This window comes from Podarcis raffonei, chromosome 3, assembly GCF_027172205.1.
Source record: "Podarcis raffonei isolate rPodRaf1 chromosome 3, rPodRaf1.pri, whole genome shotgun sequence".
NCBI classification, from domain to species: Eukaryota; Metazoa; Chordata; class Lepidosauria; order Squamata; family Lacertidae; genus Podarcis; species Podarcis raffonei.
In genome coordinates, this window is record NC_070604.1 from 68,480,756 (window position 1) to 68,498,993 (window position 18,238).

The 18,238-nt window shown below is 42.6% G+C and overlaps 1 protein-coding gene and 1 long non-coding RNA gene across 5 annotated transcripts in view; one reads left to right on the forward strand and one right to left on the reverse strand.

Annotated features, from left to right (window-relative positions):
* Positions 1 to 18,238, forward strand: part of ESR1 (estrogen receptor 1) — a 218,292-nt gene that overhangs the window by 107,976 nt on the left and 92,078 nt on the right. For 3 of the 4 annotated variants that reach the window (XM_053382194.1, XM_053382193.1, XM_053382195.1), the window contains exons 3-4: positions 8,243 to 8,314; positions 12,075 to 12,265. In XM_053382194.1, coding sequence (XP_053238169.1) covers positions 8,243 to 8,314; positions 12,075 to 12,265 — 263 coding nt within the window. The remainder of the gene's footprint in view (positions 1 to 8,242; positions 8,315 to 12,074; positions 12,266 to 18,238) is intronic. The other variant, XM_053382196.1, reaches the window with a different exon arrangement.
* LOC128410663 (uncharacterized) overlaps positions 13,816 to 18,238 on the reverse strand; it is a 114,601-nt gene continuing 110,178 nt past the window's right edge. Inside the window, exons 3-4 of the long non-coding RNA XR_008329569.1 lie at positions 14,376 to 14,554; positions 13,816 to 14,050 (exon numbers count right to left, since the gene is read on the reverse strand). This is a non-coding gene — a long non-coding RNA (uncharacterized LOC128410663). The remainder of the gene's footprint in view (positions 14,051 to 14,375; positions 14,555 to 18,238) is intronic.

Consider the following 18,238-nt stretch of genomic DNA (forward strand, 5'->3'; position numbering starts at 1 on the left):
CAATCCACAAACAGGGAGCTACCTCAGAAAAGGCCCGTTCCTATGTTGCCACCTTCTGGGCCTCTTGTGGGGGAGGCACAAAGAAGGGCATCAGATATGATTGCAGGGTCCAGGTCGGTTCATATGAGGAGAGGGCGATCCTTGAGGTATTGTGGTCCTAAGCCATTTAAGACTCTATAGGTCACAACCAACACTTTGAATTGAGCATGGAAACTAATCGGCAGCCAGTGCAGTCGGGCCAGGATTGGTGTAATATGCCCAAATCATCATGTGCTAGTGAGCAATCTGGCCATTAACAGTGCTTCAGTCTTATCTGGGTCGAACTTCAGTTTGTTGGCTCTCATCCAGTCCATTACTGAGGCAAAACATTGGTTCAGCACATCACTGCCACACATGCAGGTTTAAAGAGCTGTGTGTCTTCAGCATATTGCTTCAGAACCTCTGAATAACCCCACACAGTGGTTTCATGTTACTTCTGTTTCATCATTTTTAGTGATGGCATCCTACTAACATTACCAGTGCTCATCATTCACAGGTGAGACAAGAACAGTCTGCAGATGGGACAAGTTTGGCTATGATGGCTATTCTCACTGTCTTATTTCCTGTGGTGTTTTCCAACTGCGGCCTCCTCACTTTCTGTTTTCTGGGCACACTTCTGGTGAGCATGAAGGAGGCATCTTTTAATTTCTCACCACACACTCCTCCACCAGCAATTTAAGAGCAGTATAGTATTGTGATGATGGTGATGATAATTATTATATAAAATGATAATAGTTGAAAAAGAGGCAGAAATAGAAATATCGAGACTGCTCATATAAGCAAAGAGAGAGTAGTAGAGATAGCAGTATGGCAACAGAAATGGTGTGGTTTTATTTTTTTGGCAGTTCTGCAAGTAATAAGCCATTATGTAAGCCACCTAGAAGAACGAAAGTATAACTGAGTATACTATATGTGGAATTCTGAGGAAATGAGATTCTGACAGACTGACAAAATGCAACTCATACACTAGCTTTTCAGTTCAAGTTTTACTGGTTTCACATAGAATGGGAAAGTAATGTATCAATATTGGAGCTGCAGGAAATGCCTAGCCCTAGTTTTTCCTGCATTTATGAGCCAGCAGGAGTTCATTCAACATTTCTGTGGCATTCAACAGACCACAGAAGCATTTCAACAACTGTCTGTTTCAGGGCCAAACTAGATGTGACATACAGTCCTATCTCTCTGCCAACAGGCTGTTTGTTTATTTGAAAAGAAGCCTCAGAGGCTGAGACTGGGAGTGGAACGAGTAGCAGGCTTCATTAGCCCTTTGCCCTGTGCCCGTTTGTCCTGGGGAGAAAAGATGTAAAGTCCAAAACCAAATTCATGCAGTGTTTTGTTTGGGTTTTGCATTGATTCCTTCTTGTTTCACTTCACTCTGTTTTTGTTTGATGTACTTTGTAAATTCATAGGACGTGAATCCTTGCTGAACAGGACTACTATTAGTTAAAGTATTGTTAGGAGTTTGTAGCGGGTATATACTCTGGGTTCCTTCTAGGCCTGCGTAGAATCTAGTAGAAGAGCTGCTGAACTGGTCAGGCAAGTTTCTTTGGAAGATAATGACTTTAGTGGCCAGTTAGGTACAGTGATTTAACAGACCCAAAGAGTGTTCTTCCTTTTGTGTGATTACTGTTTCGCAATTCTACAGTAATTCTACCACAGCCATCTAAATCATGCAGGGGGTCTCCATGGGTGGAAATGGCTCCCTGCTTTAGACTTTTGCCCTGGAATTCGTGGTGGGCTCTAGTGATGCTCCTGAGAGGACAGGACTTGGCAGCCGTTGCCTGTGCATGTTTGAATGTGTCTACAAATAGAGACTTTGGGGAGAATGCACCAACCTTGCCTCAGTTTTCTAGTCAGTTAGCTGCAGCCCAGTTATTTTATCTTCAGTCAACCCACATCTCTCTCTCCCCAATACAAACTGCAGCCAATTCCAGACTGTATCTCTGCCCTTTTCTGTTAGCTGGAAGATATCAATTTCCTAAGCTCTGGTGGGAATTATGATCCTAAAATTGGAAGTTTCCCAGCAATCAGAGGAACATTAGTTAGCAATAAAACATCAACTGAACATCCTAGACTATTATAAAACCATCAACCTACCAAAGCATGGTACATGATGTTTCTATATTTAATTCTTTAAAGATAGCGGTAAAAAGCAACATTGGAAAACTGAGTTCAGTCAGTCAGTTTTATTGCACATAGCCAAAGGCTGCTGCAATGTACTCAGGATCATTCAACAATTAAAAGAAAATACGCTGGATTAATACAAAAGACTTAAAACATTTATATTATCAAGACATTACCTTGTTTAGTGTTTAGAGTTTAGAGCTATAAAAGTACCTTAATATACAGGTTAAGACATTAAACAATGAAATTTATAGGCTAAAATTGGCAAACTGAGTTAACAACCAACCTTCTACCTGTATAGTTGGGAACTATCATTAGCTGAGTTCCTTAATAACTGTGAGCTCCTCCAGACTGGTGGTTTTGTGTATGTGTGTTCTGCAACATGTCTTTGATTTATAAGGACTTAAACAATTCAGGACCACAGTACCTCAAGGACTGCCTCTCTCCATATAAACCAACCCAGACTGTGATCATCATCTGAAACCCTTCTTAATATCCCTCCTCCATGTGATGTTCAGAAGATGGCAACATGGAAATGGGCCTTTTCAGTAGTGGTTCATTTTCTGTGGAATGTTCTCCCCAGGGAGGTTTGTCTGGTGCCTTCATTATACATATATAATGCACATTATACATATATAATAGCCCGAGCTTCCCCCGACCCCAGCCCCCAGAACAGCCTGCTATCCGCAAGCCTAGGGAGCCGCATCGGTCTCCCCAGGCTTGCGGAGAGCTGCGCGAAGCCCGGGAGCGCAGGCAGCTCTGCGAAACCCTTGGGAGCCCGGCGCGGCTTTGCGCCGGGCTCCCTAGGGTTGCGCAGAGCTTCCTGAAGCCTGGAGAGCGAGAGGGGTCAGTGCGCACCGACCCCTCTCGCTCTCCAGGCTTCAGCGAAAGCCTGCACTCACCCCATAGGATGCACACACATTTCCCCTTCATTTTTGGAGGGGAAAAGTGCGTCCTATAGGGCGAAAAATACAGTATATCCCGCCCTCCCCAGATGAAGGAAGGTATACAAAATTAATTAATTGATTGATTGTGTTAGTGGTGGATTTATACTGAACTGTCCACACATCATTTTTCTCTATTAGTTCTTTTATGCTTCCCTATATATTGTGATTTTAAAATGGATAGTGTAATTTGTAGATTTGGGGGCTATGCATGTATGCACAAACATACCAACCCAGGGTTCTGATGTGATCCAGGAAGCACATGACCCAGCCCCAATCTCTTTTTTTCTTTTCTTTTTTGGGAGCGGGGAACTAATGTTCAATTAGGGTAAAGATGGCTCGCATCTTATGAACCCTCATGCTTAGTTTGGCAGTGATAAGAGACACCCAAACCTATACCACCACACTTTCCTGGTGTCTGGGCATTTACTGCGTTTCAAAAGGAGTTGTGTGCACATATAGATGTTTTCCAGTAGAGTTGAAGTTATGCCCCTGCCCATATAGTGTTCCTCTTCATGTTGAAGAATTCTGCCTGTGTGCATGTATAGAACATCTTCCAATGTCCGCCGAATGTGGAGGCAACAGGGGAATGTGGCGATGGCAGGCAGAGCAATAATGTGCAATACTGTGACTTCCTGTGCACATTCTTTCAATGTGCAGAGGGGTTCACGTGAGCCCTCCTAAGAGCAGAGGCATAAGATGGTGGGAAGGCCATTATGGGTTTTGAAAATAAGGATAAATACTTTCGTGACATAGATATATCAATTGTTCCTCAGTCCACGTTACTAATTCCTACACATACAATTAGAAAGCTGGACAATTCAAAGAGATTAACTGGCTTTCCCAAGGTCCATATTAATTTGATGTCTCTTAGTCCTTGTAAAGACAATATCAGTGATTTGAGCTCCAAAATTTCCGAGTGAATACTTTCAAAGTCTTTTCTATTATTTTCTCCTAAAGGTTTGGCCAAATCTTGCATTATCGTTCTATGCATTTAACTTATTTGCCAGTTTCCACTTTTACATAATCATTGTGTCTTTTGTTGCAAAAGCACTTCGTAAAGATGTCTCTTTGCTTTATGAAACATTTGATTGTGTCCAAATTGTCTATTAGAAACCCTTTTTGTGTCAGCACGGAATCTACATCCTATATTGTATTAATTCACTTCAGATGACAGGCCAATCCCACAGTAAATGATTAATTCAACTCGGTAAATGTCAGCCCTGGTCGTTTGGTTTAAGGTTTCAGTGATTTGTGAGCCTCAGTCCAGGCTTCAAAAATTTTGGCAAGTTTGCAGTGCTTTGGAAAGGGCAGAGGTTGCTTGTAAAAGTGTGAGGTCAGTGGTTTTACACCCCCCCCATAAGTGTCCATTTTCTTGATATAAGTCTTTAATAAGATTATGATGTATGAATGCTTTAGGCCAGGCATAGGCAAACTCGGCCCTCCAGATGTGTTGGGACTACAACTCCCATCATCCCTAGCTAATAGGACCAGTGGTCAGGGATGATGGGAGTTGTAATCCCAAAACATCTGGAAGGCCAAGTTTGCCTATTCCTGCTTTAGGCTGCAATCATGCATACTGACCTGAGCTTGCAGAGCACGGTGGGACTTATTTATGAGTAAACACGAATCAATTATGTTGCTAGTTAATGAATGGTAATTCTGACTCTGTTGCAGAAGGCGAATACTTTGGTTTAGAGTCCACTCAGTTCACTTCAGGTAGTTGTTCTACTACGTTGTGCAACTGACTGTTTCCCAGGACTCAGAATTAACTTTCTTCCTGCAGTTTGTTGATCTTCATAGGGATAACTCTATCTTCCAGGGTAAATAATAAGTTACATCTATTCAAACATATCAAGTCTGCAAACTCACTCTGTGTCCTGGGTGTCAGAATGGAATCCTGCAGCAGACCTTGAATCGGTGATTTGAAGGTTGTCAGGCAGGGATTCCACCAGCTCTTCAGGGTTACTTCAGGGACAGTTTGTTCACTGGTGGAAGGAACTAGGAGGCTGGCTCTTTCTAGCTATAGGTTGTTTTCATCTTGCTGCATCTCTCATTTTCGCTTGCCCCATCCTCAAGTGTACAGGTAGAGGGGCAGATGAATTGTCAGTTTTATCAATTAGAATTTTGGCAGTGAATTGGCAATTCTCTCAGTTTCTCATTCCTAGTGTTCAGTTCACCATATCAATTTGTTGTTGTTATTGTTGTTGTTTAGACTTGTCAGCATTTTAAGTGTACATTTCTCCTCCTGTTCATGTATGGGTATGCACTTTTTCCTAATATACACATTGCTTTGCAAACAGTTTCCCCTAATTGATTGTCAGTTCATTTTCAGGTCCGCACATTAGTGTTCAAAGCTATAAACAACTTGGACTATAAATATCTGAAAGGAGAGCTCCACCCCCCTCTACTTGCAGAATGATGCTGGTGTCATTGAGTGCCCTGCTCTGCCCACCAAAAGTGCAGGTGTGTGGAGGTACCACTGGCAGAATTCTCACTGGTGGTTGCTTATGAAGCGTCCCCAAATGGGACATTCTGGGGGTGGAAGTAGTAGGGTCTAGGATACATGGACTCCTGTGCTGGCCACACTGCTGCCAATTTGGGCCAAACTGCTATGCTATGCCATGCCATGCCAAGCAGAGTTTTGTTTGTCCCAGATGCAGCTGTGACTATGCTGCTCCATCATACCTGCTGCTGCCTAGCCAGTCAGAATTCCTCTACTCACTGTATGAAATCCTTTTGGAATGTTACACTGTAAATAAGATAAGGTAATAGAAAGCACAAATTGTTTCACTTCCTCGTCCTGCTTTTCAGTAATGCATGGAAGTATAATAGAATCATAGAACTGTAGAGTTGGAAGGGATCTCGAGGGTCATCTAGTCCAAGCTCATGCAGTGAAGGAATCATTCCCTTATCAGCCGGGATTCTAGAATTATAATTGGCCTTTAAAGGAGATGCCCTCACCTGATTCAAACCACACTACTCTGATATCTGCCTTCCATTAGGTATCATGGGCTGTGCTGAATGGATGATTAAAACAGAGCCTGCACAGTTGCAGCTCCCATGTCCTCCCTACCCTCTTAAATTCACTATATCAGTAAGCATCTTGACTGCAGTTGCATCTTTCGTGCCCCTTGGAAGCAACAGGTGGTCCTGAGGCCCCAGAAGCTTCTCAGTCTGAAGCTGGAGGGCACGCTACATTTTATTGTCCCTCATCCTCAACAGGTAGTTCTTGTTGCTTTGAAGTCATCCTTTGCCTTACACCATGTCCTCATTTTATTTTGTTATTAGAAGAACCCTCTCCCACTCCCTGCTGAACTTGACTAAAATGAATTTGGGAAAAACAATGACATATTTCTACTTTTTGACATCTGGGACCCACAGCCTTCAGTTGCTTTCCAGTGCCTTGTTTGGTCACAATAACTGTAGGCAAAGGATCTTGCTAGACCACTGAACGCTTGAAGGGATACAGGGAGCTCCTGAAGCTTAAGTCAAAAGGGAATACGGTACTGAATACATCTGAACCACAGATTGTAAGCTTTGTTTGGTTTTGGTTTTCTGATTCATGCGCAGACCTTTTTGGTACGTGTCTGCAACAATTAAGTCTAGGAATGGTGTTTGGTTTTATTGCTTGTCAAGAGTACAAAAAACATTAATGTTTCTTAACAGGGAAGCCTGCGGCTCAAACTAGCAGCTGTCTGCTAGTTGGAGGCACAGGCAAACTAGCAGCTGTCACTTGTTTTTGCGAAAATTATCTGTAATTTTGTCACCCCAGTGTTAGATTACTACAGTACACTCCACAAGTGGCTTAAGGCTTGAAACTATACCAAAGAATGCCTTTGGTGGCAAATAAATTTGTTCATTATTAAATGGTGTTCTGTGCTAGTAAACCAGAAACAAATTGCATCTATTTTTCATTTTCTGCACCAGCTGGAAACCAGTTACTGGATGACATTCAAGCTGTTGGTTAGACTGATAAAACTGTTTATGGTGTCCTTGCTGGTTATTAAAGCAACTGGTGCCCATCTTTTTAGTAACACAAGGCGAAGGTTACCCAAAAAGCCTCAAGTTACAAGCATAGGATGTTTTTGCACTTATAAATGGGCTATTGTGTCTACACATGGAAGTATGTAATTGGGAATAGTCAGCTTATCAAATACCAGTCCTGTGAACTGCAAGTGTTTTTCTGTTAAATGCTTTTGGAGCTTCTATTATAAAAGAGAAATAATACTATATCACCCTTTGAAAAGTTGTATGGGTGATCATTCTGACAAAATATTCACATTTATGCATTGGCAGGAATCATTCTGAAGCCTGTACTTCAAATGACCTTTTGTGGGTGACCGACACAAGAAAAGGCACTGCAATGATAGTTATTTTAGAGATGGATTTCATGAGCATTGTTTGTGCCTAGGATTTCAAATGTTCTGCTCTTGTAACCATTTATGTGCTGTTTTTGCAAAGAGAAAGATTTGCTATGCAAATAAAGTGAAAGTAGGGGAATAGAGAAAGTGTTGAAAGGCTGAAAATGGGAAGAAAAATCAATGGAAAATGAAGGAAACCGATTGAGGGCTGGTTTGAGGTTAATGAGTAAACAGTACAGGAAGTGAAAGTGAATGCTACAGATGGATAGGAGAATGCTAAGGGCATTTATCTCACTGGATGAACATTGTGTCTACTTCTGATTATTTCAGATTCCCTAAGCCTCCAGGCTAGCTGCTCTCTGAGGGTTATCTGTTCTTGGCAGACTTAAAAGAAGAGTTTTAGCACCTGAAAAAGATGGATTGGTGGTTTTCTTTAGACAAAGAGATGATATTTGTGGTACACCCAGTTCTCACTTGCTGTTCCACATGCTTGGAACTACCTCATGTGTGATGGCACCTCTTTTATTTCATTGCAGTCCCTCCTCAAAACTCGTTTTCCCTGAAGCCTTCAGCATAACCCCACTAGGTCCCATGCCCTACTTCATGGAGAGCCTTTTTCCAGATCAAGTGCCGTATTCCCTTTGGGCCAACCTTCTAGGATGGGAGGGCACATGCCAGGGGCAAAAGTGGGTGATGCAACAGAAGCAAGTTTTATCTTTGTACAGTAGGCTAGTTTCTTTACCCTTACACTTCACTCTTTCATCCATCTAGGCAACCAAGAAGCATTACGAGGGTTAAACCGGGCAAGAACGCTCAAGGAGAGTGCAAAGCAGAGCTGATGAGGTGTGTGGCTCAGGAAGGGGTGTGGCCGTGGGAGAGTCCTGAGAGTTGCATCCCCACTGCCTCAGTCTCACGCCACATTCTGTCCCAAATAAAAACGAATGCTTAAAGTGGCAACAATAAACAAACAAAAATCTGAATGAAAGGGAATTCCCCCACCCCCTTTAAATGTAATCTTTAAAGGTAATTTCCAGAGGGGCATTTTTGACCCACTGTTGAAATGTCAAAGAAAGGTCTAGGCCAAGTGTTTCTGTCTAGCACTATTTTATAGTCCTACATTGAAACAAAGTCACTTAAAGGTGCATCTTTTATTCACATAAATGGGAAAATTTACTTAATAGAGTGACTTTGAAAACTCATACATTGTAGCAGGTTTGGGGAACCTCTGGTCCATGCTTGCTGGGGCTGAGTTGTTGTTTAACATTTTGAAGGCCAAAGGTTCCCCACCCCTGCATTGTAGGTGCGCTCTCTCTCTCTCTCTCTCTCTCTCCCTCCCTCCCTCCCTCCCTCCCTCCCTCCCCTCTCCCCCCCGTGTGTGTAATATCCACCCTGCACGAAACCTGGAACTGTCCTATAGCATTTTTGTGGTACTGGGCGTAGCTTCTTTCAACAAGATTGCATTGTGCTTGCATGGGAAGTTCTCTTTAATAATCAGCAGCAACAAAATATAGAAAAGAAATCAAGGTCCACTCATATTTTACCAAAACAGCACTTGATTCTAAGATCTACATTCTAAGAAATGTAATTGCTGCTGGGGTGTGACCTACTAGACAAGTTAAATAATAACTTTTCAAAACAAATGATTGTGGGTGCATGGATTAAATCGAGGCTTTGCTCTAATTGACCTATTGCTCTTCTCAGCTATTTACTCAATCTTTAAATGGATGAATACATTTATGCCTTTTTTTCTGGGATGAAAAATGAAGTGGGTGCAAAGAAGCAAATCCACCAAAATGCTAATGCAAATTACAGACTTTAAATAATTAAATAGTTGTTGTTGCATATTCAAGAGCATGGTGCATAGTCTGGCATCTTTTGCTTTTAATTTGGTGTAGACTGCTCCACTTCCCCACTGGCATCTATCTGTCTCGAGAGACAGAGGGCTCAACAGAATAATTTGGTAAAATAGTACCGAAATACAGAGGCATATCCCAGAGCTATTAGGCTTCATAGTTCCAGTTTTCATTACTCTTTCTTACTTGTAACATTTAGGGCTTATCCACACTTACCTTTCTTCTGTGCATTAAAGCTCCATGTCGGAGTGCCAATTTTTTTGCTCCAGAGCTTTCCCTGTGAAAACCTGCTCTTTAGAGCAGAATCGGGAGCAAATGGCAATCCACAAAAAACCTGAATAGTAGGAAACTGGAGGCACTGAAGCATTTCCATTAAGCTCCAATATCATGGGCTAGAAAACTCAACTGAAATATGTTTCCCACATTTCTGCACATGATATCAGCTTTAAAGAGCTCAGGAGTCACAGTTCAAATGTTCAGGAACCAAACAAGACATTCAGGACTAGGCAGAAGCAACTAAGATGTCCCAACAGTTTCCATGACCTACTAACCAAGCTATTAAAGGCAAGGTGTGGTGTGCTCACTTTTAGGACTCACTTCTTTGTGAGAATGTCAGGATTGTAAAGGAGCACTCTCCTGGGGCATATGAGTCTGCTCCTATCTGCAGAGGAAGCTCCTAGTTTTGTTCAGGCTGATGAGCAGATCCCGCCACCTCCTGCAGCTACCCACAGACCTCCCCAGCTGCCACTGCTCTGCTGGGAGATCAGGGTGGGAGGAACTAGCATCCTTACTCCCTCTTCTGAAGTGGCTAGAGTCAAAAGACACTGGAGACATCCCTTTCCCCCCTGATTCCCACCTATCAGCCCGTCCCTGCCAGTTTCTTCCTCCGGAATTGGAGCCTGCCAACCCAATCCCAACAGAGTTATGAGGCTCATGACACATTTGTTGCATGAGCCTGTCTTACACTCATGCAGTGTTGGTTATCACCAAATACTCTGTCACACAATACATCATTAATTTGTGGAATTGATGTCCACTGGGTGGATTGATGATGATAGGTCTCTCCCACTTCTTAGCCATGATTTCAAAAAAGATGGGATTTCATTGCCTAGAGGAAGTATGACACTTGAGTGTCAGTTGCTGGGAGACAAGAGCAGGGGGGAGCTATTGTGATCATGTGTCTCTTGTGGCAGGGGCAGATTATGGTACTATGACGCCTTGAGCAAGGCCAAACTTTGGTATTCCCAGTCCAGCCCTCATGACATGCCAGCCTTTAGGAAGGACATATGAGTGCTCTGGCAGGGTCCTAGAGCCCTCTCATCTCCTTCCCAGAGCTGGAAAGCACTAACTAGCCTTTCAGAAGGAAGCAAGAAGACTCTAGGACCCTGTCAGAGTTCTCATGCTTCTTTCCTGTAGCCAGGCAAGTGCTTGCTGAGCAAGCACCCTCTCTGCTTGATGCCCAGTGTGGGGAAACTACCCTAAACCTCCCTCTGCTTGTGGGTAGAGAAAGCATCATATTTTGAACGGGGAAAGCTTAAAATGCAAATTACCACCACTACAAACAAACAAACAAACACACACACCTGGGCCAATATTAATTGTGTATTGAACGTGCATGCTGCTCAGCTTTTCTTGAAAACTCCAATCTTGCTTACTCAAAGCAAGTAAAAACTCTCTCTGCGTGTGGTTGGTTGAATGTTACCAACTTTGGGCTTCCCAGAAGCATCTGTTTGGCAACTAGGAAATGGGATCTTGGACTAGATGGATGCTTGGCTAGGATGAAGATCCTGGTGGCCCTTCAACTTGTCACAATGGCTAGTGGTCAAAGATGATGGGAGCTGTAGTCAAACAGCATCAAGAGACCCACTAGTTCTCCACTTCTTCACTCTGATCCAGCAGAGCTGCTATTGTCCCCCAAGCATTCTGGTTTAGCTTAATCCTGGGAAGAACTGCTTTAAAATTTTGGAGAACAGTCAGTACATTTAGCCATCACAGTTCAATCTGAATCCACTGCTTTCTTTTAGGTTAATATTCTTCTACAGCTAAAACAGTTGCTGTAGAAAATCAACATATCAGTAAAAATATATTTTGGTGCAAAATGGCAAAAGTTGATAAAGCGCAATCCTTCTTGCTCTTTTTAGGAAACACAAGTTTTTAGGAAACACAAGCACAAAAAGTGACTCTATGAAATAGAGTGCCACTACCTGAGTGCCTAGCAGTGGTCCTACTTCTTGTAAACACTAGGATGCTGCCATAACATTTGCATCTGGGAAAGTCTTCCCATACCACATGTTGAAGCAGTCAGGCTACTTACTGCACTATTGAACATGTTATATCCAGCAAATAAAGAAGTAGTGCAGTGGGTAGAAGCAGGCTGCAACATGTGAATGTGGAGTACAGAAAGCTTTCCTTGAAGCAGCCAATTTGGCCGCAATGCTGTGACTCTGTAGGGAAGCAACAGCTAGATATTTCTGAAGCATCCTGGGGGAGGGAAAGTTGCTCCATACAGTTACCAAAGAGTTGCTCTGTTACTTTTCTCAGGACAAGGTGCTGGTCTAATTTTTGAATTGGATGTCAACACCTAATGAATTTGATATTGTTTTAGCCACCTTGAACAATTTGGTATCATCAGCAAATTGCCAAACATTATTATTTTGGTAAATTATTATCTTGGTAAATCAAACAGGTAATTATGAGATGTGTGACAACATGATCAAGGTCAATGAGCTCTTTCAATGTTCGTTTTACAGGCCAGGCTCAGATAACAGGCGTCATGGTGGCAGAGAGCGAATGGTCGGTGGCAACGAAAAGGGAAGCTTGTCCATGGAATCCACCAAGGAGACCCGCTACTGTGCAGTGTGCAATGACTATGCTTCAGGTTACCATTATGGCGTATGGTCCTGCGAGGGATGCAAAGCCTTCTTCAAGAGAAGTATTCAAGGTAATAACATTGTTGCTACTTAGCAAATACATGACTTGTTGTAATCAAATAATTATGCAATGTATCAGAGAAAAGACTGTACAGTGGACGCTTGAGTTGTGAATGTGATCCGTGCGGGAGGCACATTCGCAACCCGCAGCGCTGCATCTGCGCTTCTGTGCATGTGCAAAGTGCGATTTAGCGCTTCTGTGCATGTGCGACCACCGAAACCCGGAAGTAACCCATTCTGGTATTTCCAGGTTTCGGCACATCCATAACCCAAAAAACCCGCAACCTGAAGCATCTGTAACCCAAGGTATGACTGTACCTGTAAAATTGTGAAAATAAGCTTTGTAAATTATAAGCTTGATAATGCCAAGCTACATTTCAGGAGCTAAATTGCATTTGAAGCCCAGAACAAAAATAAAGAAAAAAGTGGGGGTGGGGGTGGACACCCCCAGCATGTTCACCATCAGATGATTTTGATTTGTTTGGTACACATATGACATGCCTGCTGGATCAGGCCAATGGCCCATCTAGTCCGGAATCCAGTTCTCACAGTGGCCAGTTAGATGCCTGTGAGCAGCCTGTTTGGAGAGATCTCTTTTTGTTTTAGCCACCTTGAACAATTTGGTATCATCAGCAAACTAGGTTACCTCACTTCTTACTCCCAACTCTAAATAATTTAAAAGCAAGTTAAAAAGCACAGATTCTCATATTGAGCGGGGAACATCACTTTCTGCACCCTTCCATTGGGAGAACTGCCCATTTGTTGCTATTGTCTGCTAAGCTTATTCAGGAGTCTTTGGTGAGGTACTTGGTCAGAATCTTTTCGAAAGCCTAATTACAAAATGTCAAATGGATCACCTTTATCTATATGCTTGCTGAAACTTTCAAATAGATTACTGAGACAGGGCTTCCCCTTGCAGAAGACATGCTGGTTCTGCTTCAGGAAGACTTGTAGTTGATAATTTTATTTTACAATGCTTTCCAACAGTTTTCCTGGAACAGATGTTAAGCTGAGTGGCCTGTAGTTTCCAGGACCTCCCCACCCCCCACCCCAATTCCCATGTATTCAGCAGTGCTCCTTCATCACACTCTGCTTGGTTCAAGAACATTTTTCTGGCTATTGTGATAAAAACACACTTTTGTGATAAAAAACAACAGGCACATACAAACAAGGAAAATTGAATGGAACCAAGACCCTGCTATAGTACTTTACAGTTCTGGAACCCACCCCTCTCAAAAAAATAAATAAATGCATACGCCTGGAAAACTATCTCTCATAAGATCTTACTACGGCTGTAGTAGAACTGTGCGTGTTTATAATTTATGCAGCATTCTTTAGGGTATGGAGTGCAATGTAGTTCTTATGTCATTTGTTCACACAACTATGTGATTTTGGGGAGTGTGGGGGAAGGACTGCCAAAATGAAGGACTAGTTGTAGGAGGCCTAGAGAATGATTGCAGAGTATATGGTTCATTTTCAATGGGCTTATTATCTACAAAGTCTTAAACACCTTGAACCTTGAGAATTATCCAAACTGAAAGTCACTATGACAAAGGCAGGTGCACAGAGAGACAGAGAGAGAGCCTTGGTGGTTGCTGAACAAATGTTAAGCTTTTTCTCACCAAACACTTACAATAATTGGGGTTAGGGACAAGTGAAATGTTATATTGTAAGCCACATTTTATCATTTCTGTATTTATTCAAAAGCATCTTCTGAGATTTCAGTGAAAGTATAGCAGGCATGGGAGAGAGGCTCCTTAACTGTTTCTGTCTTCTTCATCGAGCTGCTTTTCAACCTGCAAATGGAAGATGTGTCAGAAAAATAGCCAGAAGGCAAGGAACAGAGCTAAAAACTTGGATTCTCATTTAAGAGGATAAAATGTTGGAGGAAGAAATACATACATGTGCCTGCATGCAATATACAGACTGGCCCTTAAGGTCTGAACACAGTTCTATGGTGGTATATGTTAAGGAAGGAAAACCCTGTAATGGCATGATTTTAAATGATTTCAAATCATTCTGCTGGCATTGTGTTAGCAAGTTAGTTGAAGTGATTGCTCAATCAGTGAGCAGGGGAGGGGAAAACATGCACATGCAAATCCAACTGGAAAATAGGTTCACCTGAGTGGGTCCATTCCCTTTTTAAATAAGGAGAGATGAACATGTGGGGGTGGAAGTCGACAGTAGAGAAAAGGTAAGGCCCAAGGGCATAACAAGCTGCACCCACTCCTGACTCAACATCTGCAGGGGCTGCTGCCAAATCCTGGAGATAATGTAACATTTGACAGAACATATTTGTGCTGTAAAGAGAAGCGGCATAATTTAATTCTACTTTAGCTTGGGCAGCTCTTAGCATTAATACACTGGGGTTCTACATTGAGTCAAGTAAAAAAAAAAAACTAGCTTACACTGGTGCAACTCAGAGCACACACAGAACATACAAAAGCCAATCAACCTTTTTCGGATCCCTTCAGTCAACTTTAAAGAGCACAGCTAAAAATACCACAAAAGAGCTTAAAGCATTTAATATTTAATAATCGGTGTTATAAAATACAGTTGCTTTTTGGTACAGTTTAGAAACTGCAAAGTATGAGCTCACTGCAACAGGTTCTCACATGTGTTAGCCTCAAGAATCCTGCTTGCTTGATATTGAAGAATCTTCTTCTGGATAAGCCCTATAAAATTGTTGACATCCGTCAGTCTCGGGCGACAATGGAAGAGTGCGTGTTTGGGGTGACGTCAGGCTGTTGAAGAGTTACAGCACCTGCTATGGCTGTAGAGACCAAAACGGGAGAGACATGTTTTGTTGCAGTTGAGCAGATGAAGGCATCTGGTTGTGCTGTTGCAGATGCACCATGGCGTTTCTTCTGTCTGTGCTCCTCCCAGCTGTCATTCCTCCTCTGGTCACAGCCTTCAGTATGCTACATTATGCTTGTTTGTATCTCCAGTGCATGCTCATGCTCATATATCACCATATCTACACATGTAAGTTGGGCCTGCAATAAAATATTTTAGAGTATTATCTCCCTAAGAGGAGTGGTCATTGTAAGTGCTGCTCAGATGTCTTTAGGGGCAGGTTCAATGAGTGCACCACTGCTCTTGGCTCTCATTGAAATTACGCAAGGGGAAACACCTGAGTAGGGCTTGTTTTACTATTTTCAGCAGACATGCTACAATTCTGCATCTTAGACTGCTCTCAACCATAGATTTGGAGTCGTGTGTTTGCCTCTGTGTGGAGAACTGAGCAAGGCTGCACATCATGGCCTCACTCCTTATATTGCATATCACACCACTCCCAAAGAAGCTGCAATAATCAGGACAGTTGATCACATTGTGATCCTGACCACATGGAGTTCCTATTCATGAGTAGTTGCTGACTTATAGCTACCTCTTTGTAGATGGCCACATTCAGTGTGTGGATGTTGGGTAGAGCAGGCATGTGCAAATAATGCAAATGTCTGCCTGATTTTTTAAAAATATTTTTTATTAAGGATTTTCTTGTTTTACAGAAGTGTAGTGCCTCGTATTTTTTTTCTTCCATGTAACATTTTTAAAAATCTGTTTCATTTGTTGAGGCATTAGGGGGAGAAGAAAAAAGAAAGAAAAAAGAAAGGGGGTGGAGAGAGGGAAGATGGATGGGGTGGGGTCGGGTGGCGGTGTTTCTATTATGTTTAATGTATGTAGAGTTTGGTGTCAGCGTTGCTTGTGTTGTTCACTTGTGTTCCTTTGGTAGTGAGAGAGGTTGGCGTTGGCCTAGGGTGTGATTGTTTGCTTGTGATTGGCTGTGGTGATCTTTGTTTTCGTGTGTGAGTGAGGTGTGTGTGTGTTTTGGATCAGGTTAGCCATATTGATTTGTATGCTGTTGGTGGATTATTGTCATTGTCCTGTTGGGCTGTGTATGTGATAAAGGGGAGCCATACCGGGGTGAAGGCGTCTTCTTCTGTTTGTCCCCATGTCAGTTTCAGTTTATTAGTTAATTTTTCTAGTAGGGCTGTTTCCCATACTATTTGGTACCATTGGTCCATGCTTACTCCTGACAGGTCTCTCCAGTGTCTGGTTATGGTGTTTCTGGCTGCTGAGAGCAGGTGGGTTATGAGTTCTTTGTGGTGTAAATGGGCATTGTTGTCTTGGAAGATGTTTAGTAGGGCCAATTCTGGGGTGATGTCTATTACTTGCTTAGCTATTTTACATATTTCTTGTATGGTTGTTGTCCAGAATAGTTGAATTTTGGGACACTCCCACCACATGTGGAGGTATGTGCCTGTGGAGGTGCACCCTCTCCAGCATTTTGGTGAGGTTCCTGGGTGTATTAGCGCTAGTTTCCTTGGTGTTAGGTACCACCTGTAGGTGAGTTTCAGTGTGAGTTCTTTTCTTTTCGTTGATATGGATTTAAAGGGGGGTTTAGACCACATTCTGGTCCATTGAGTGGGGTTAATCTCATAGCCTATGTCATTCTCCCATTGTTTTTTGATTGCGTCTAGGGGATTTGCGGGGTTTTGGAGTAGTATTTTGTATATTGCGGATACCGTCCCTTTACCGTTTCCCTTTGTTGTCAGGAGGAGGTTTTCGAAGGTTGTCAGGGGCCTAGTTGCTGCTGATTTTACTGTTGGGTTGTTTAAGAGGGCATGTAGTTGGTGTTGTGTTAACCAGGTCATTTGGGTGTCTTCTAGTTTGTCTTGTATTTCTTGTGTTGACAAGGGTTTGTTATTTTTATAAAAGTCTATTAGGCGATATAAGCCTTTGGTTCGCCAGGTTTTTATCTGGAGGTTTTGTGCTGCATGGTGGAATAATGTGTGGTACGCCAGGGGGATTAGTGGGGATGGGGTTGGGGATAGTTTGCCTATTTGTGTTTTCCATGCTTTGAGCATGGTCTGTGTGTACCTGTTAAGTGTTGTGGGAATTTTCTTTAGTTTGTTTGGGAGGAGTGGGTATGTTGTGGTGCAGGTGTTTTCAATTGTGTCCCTCTCTAGGTGTACCCATTGTTTTGTCTCATCTTCTAGTATATATGGGATTATATGGCGTATTTGGTTGGCATTGTAATATGCTTCTATGTTGGGGATTCCCCATCTTCCTTCTGAGGTGGGGAGGTGCAGGTATTTGGGGCTTATTCTTGGTTTTTTATGTGAGAAGATGAAAGAGTGTAGTTTTCTCTGCCAACTGCGAAGTTGGGTTGAGGGGATCCAGGTTGGGAGGGTTTGGAATAGGTAGGTTAGTTTTGGGAGTGTGATCATTTTGATCATGGCTATTTTGTCTGAGAGAGTGAAATTCATGTTATTCCATCTCTTTAGGTCTTTGTTAATTTGTCACCACAGGGGCTTGTAGTTGTGGAGGTACAATTTATTGAGGTTTCTGGTTATTTGTACCCCTAGGTATCTGAACTTGGTGTGGCAAAGTTTTATTTTGGTGACCTTCGTGAGTTCTTTTTGGGTGTGAGGAGGGGTGTTGAAGCACATAGCTTCTGACTTTGTAAAATTTACCTGCAGGCCCGACACCATTGCAAATGTGTTGAGTTCTCTGATTAGGGAGGTTGCTGTGCTTATGGGGTCTGGTGTTGTGACCATTAGGTCATCTGCAAAGAGCCCTAATTTATAGGTTCTGCCTTTTATTTCCACTCCCTTGATGTCTGTGGCTGCTCGGATGCGGATTGCTAGGGGTTCCAGAGCCAGGATAAATAAGAAGGGAGACAGTGGGCATCCTTGTTTCGTGCCTCTTTGGATAGCTATAGTATTAGAATCCATATTGTTAGTTCTGCATTTTGCTGAGGCTTGGGAGTATATTTGTTTGAGGATTTGTAGGAAGTTGGGGCCAAATTTCATGTTAGTTAGTACTGCTAATATGTATTTCCACTCCAAGCAATCAAAGGCTTTGAGGATGTCTAGGGACATAATTGTCAATGGGAGTTTGGTTGCCTTGCGGTGTTTGATCAGGTTCAGTAGTTTCCTGATGGGGTCTGTTATATTGCGGCCAGGGACAAAGCCAGTCTG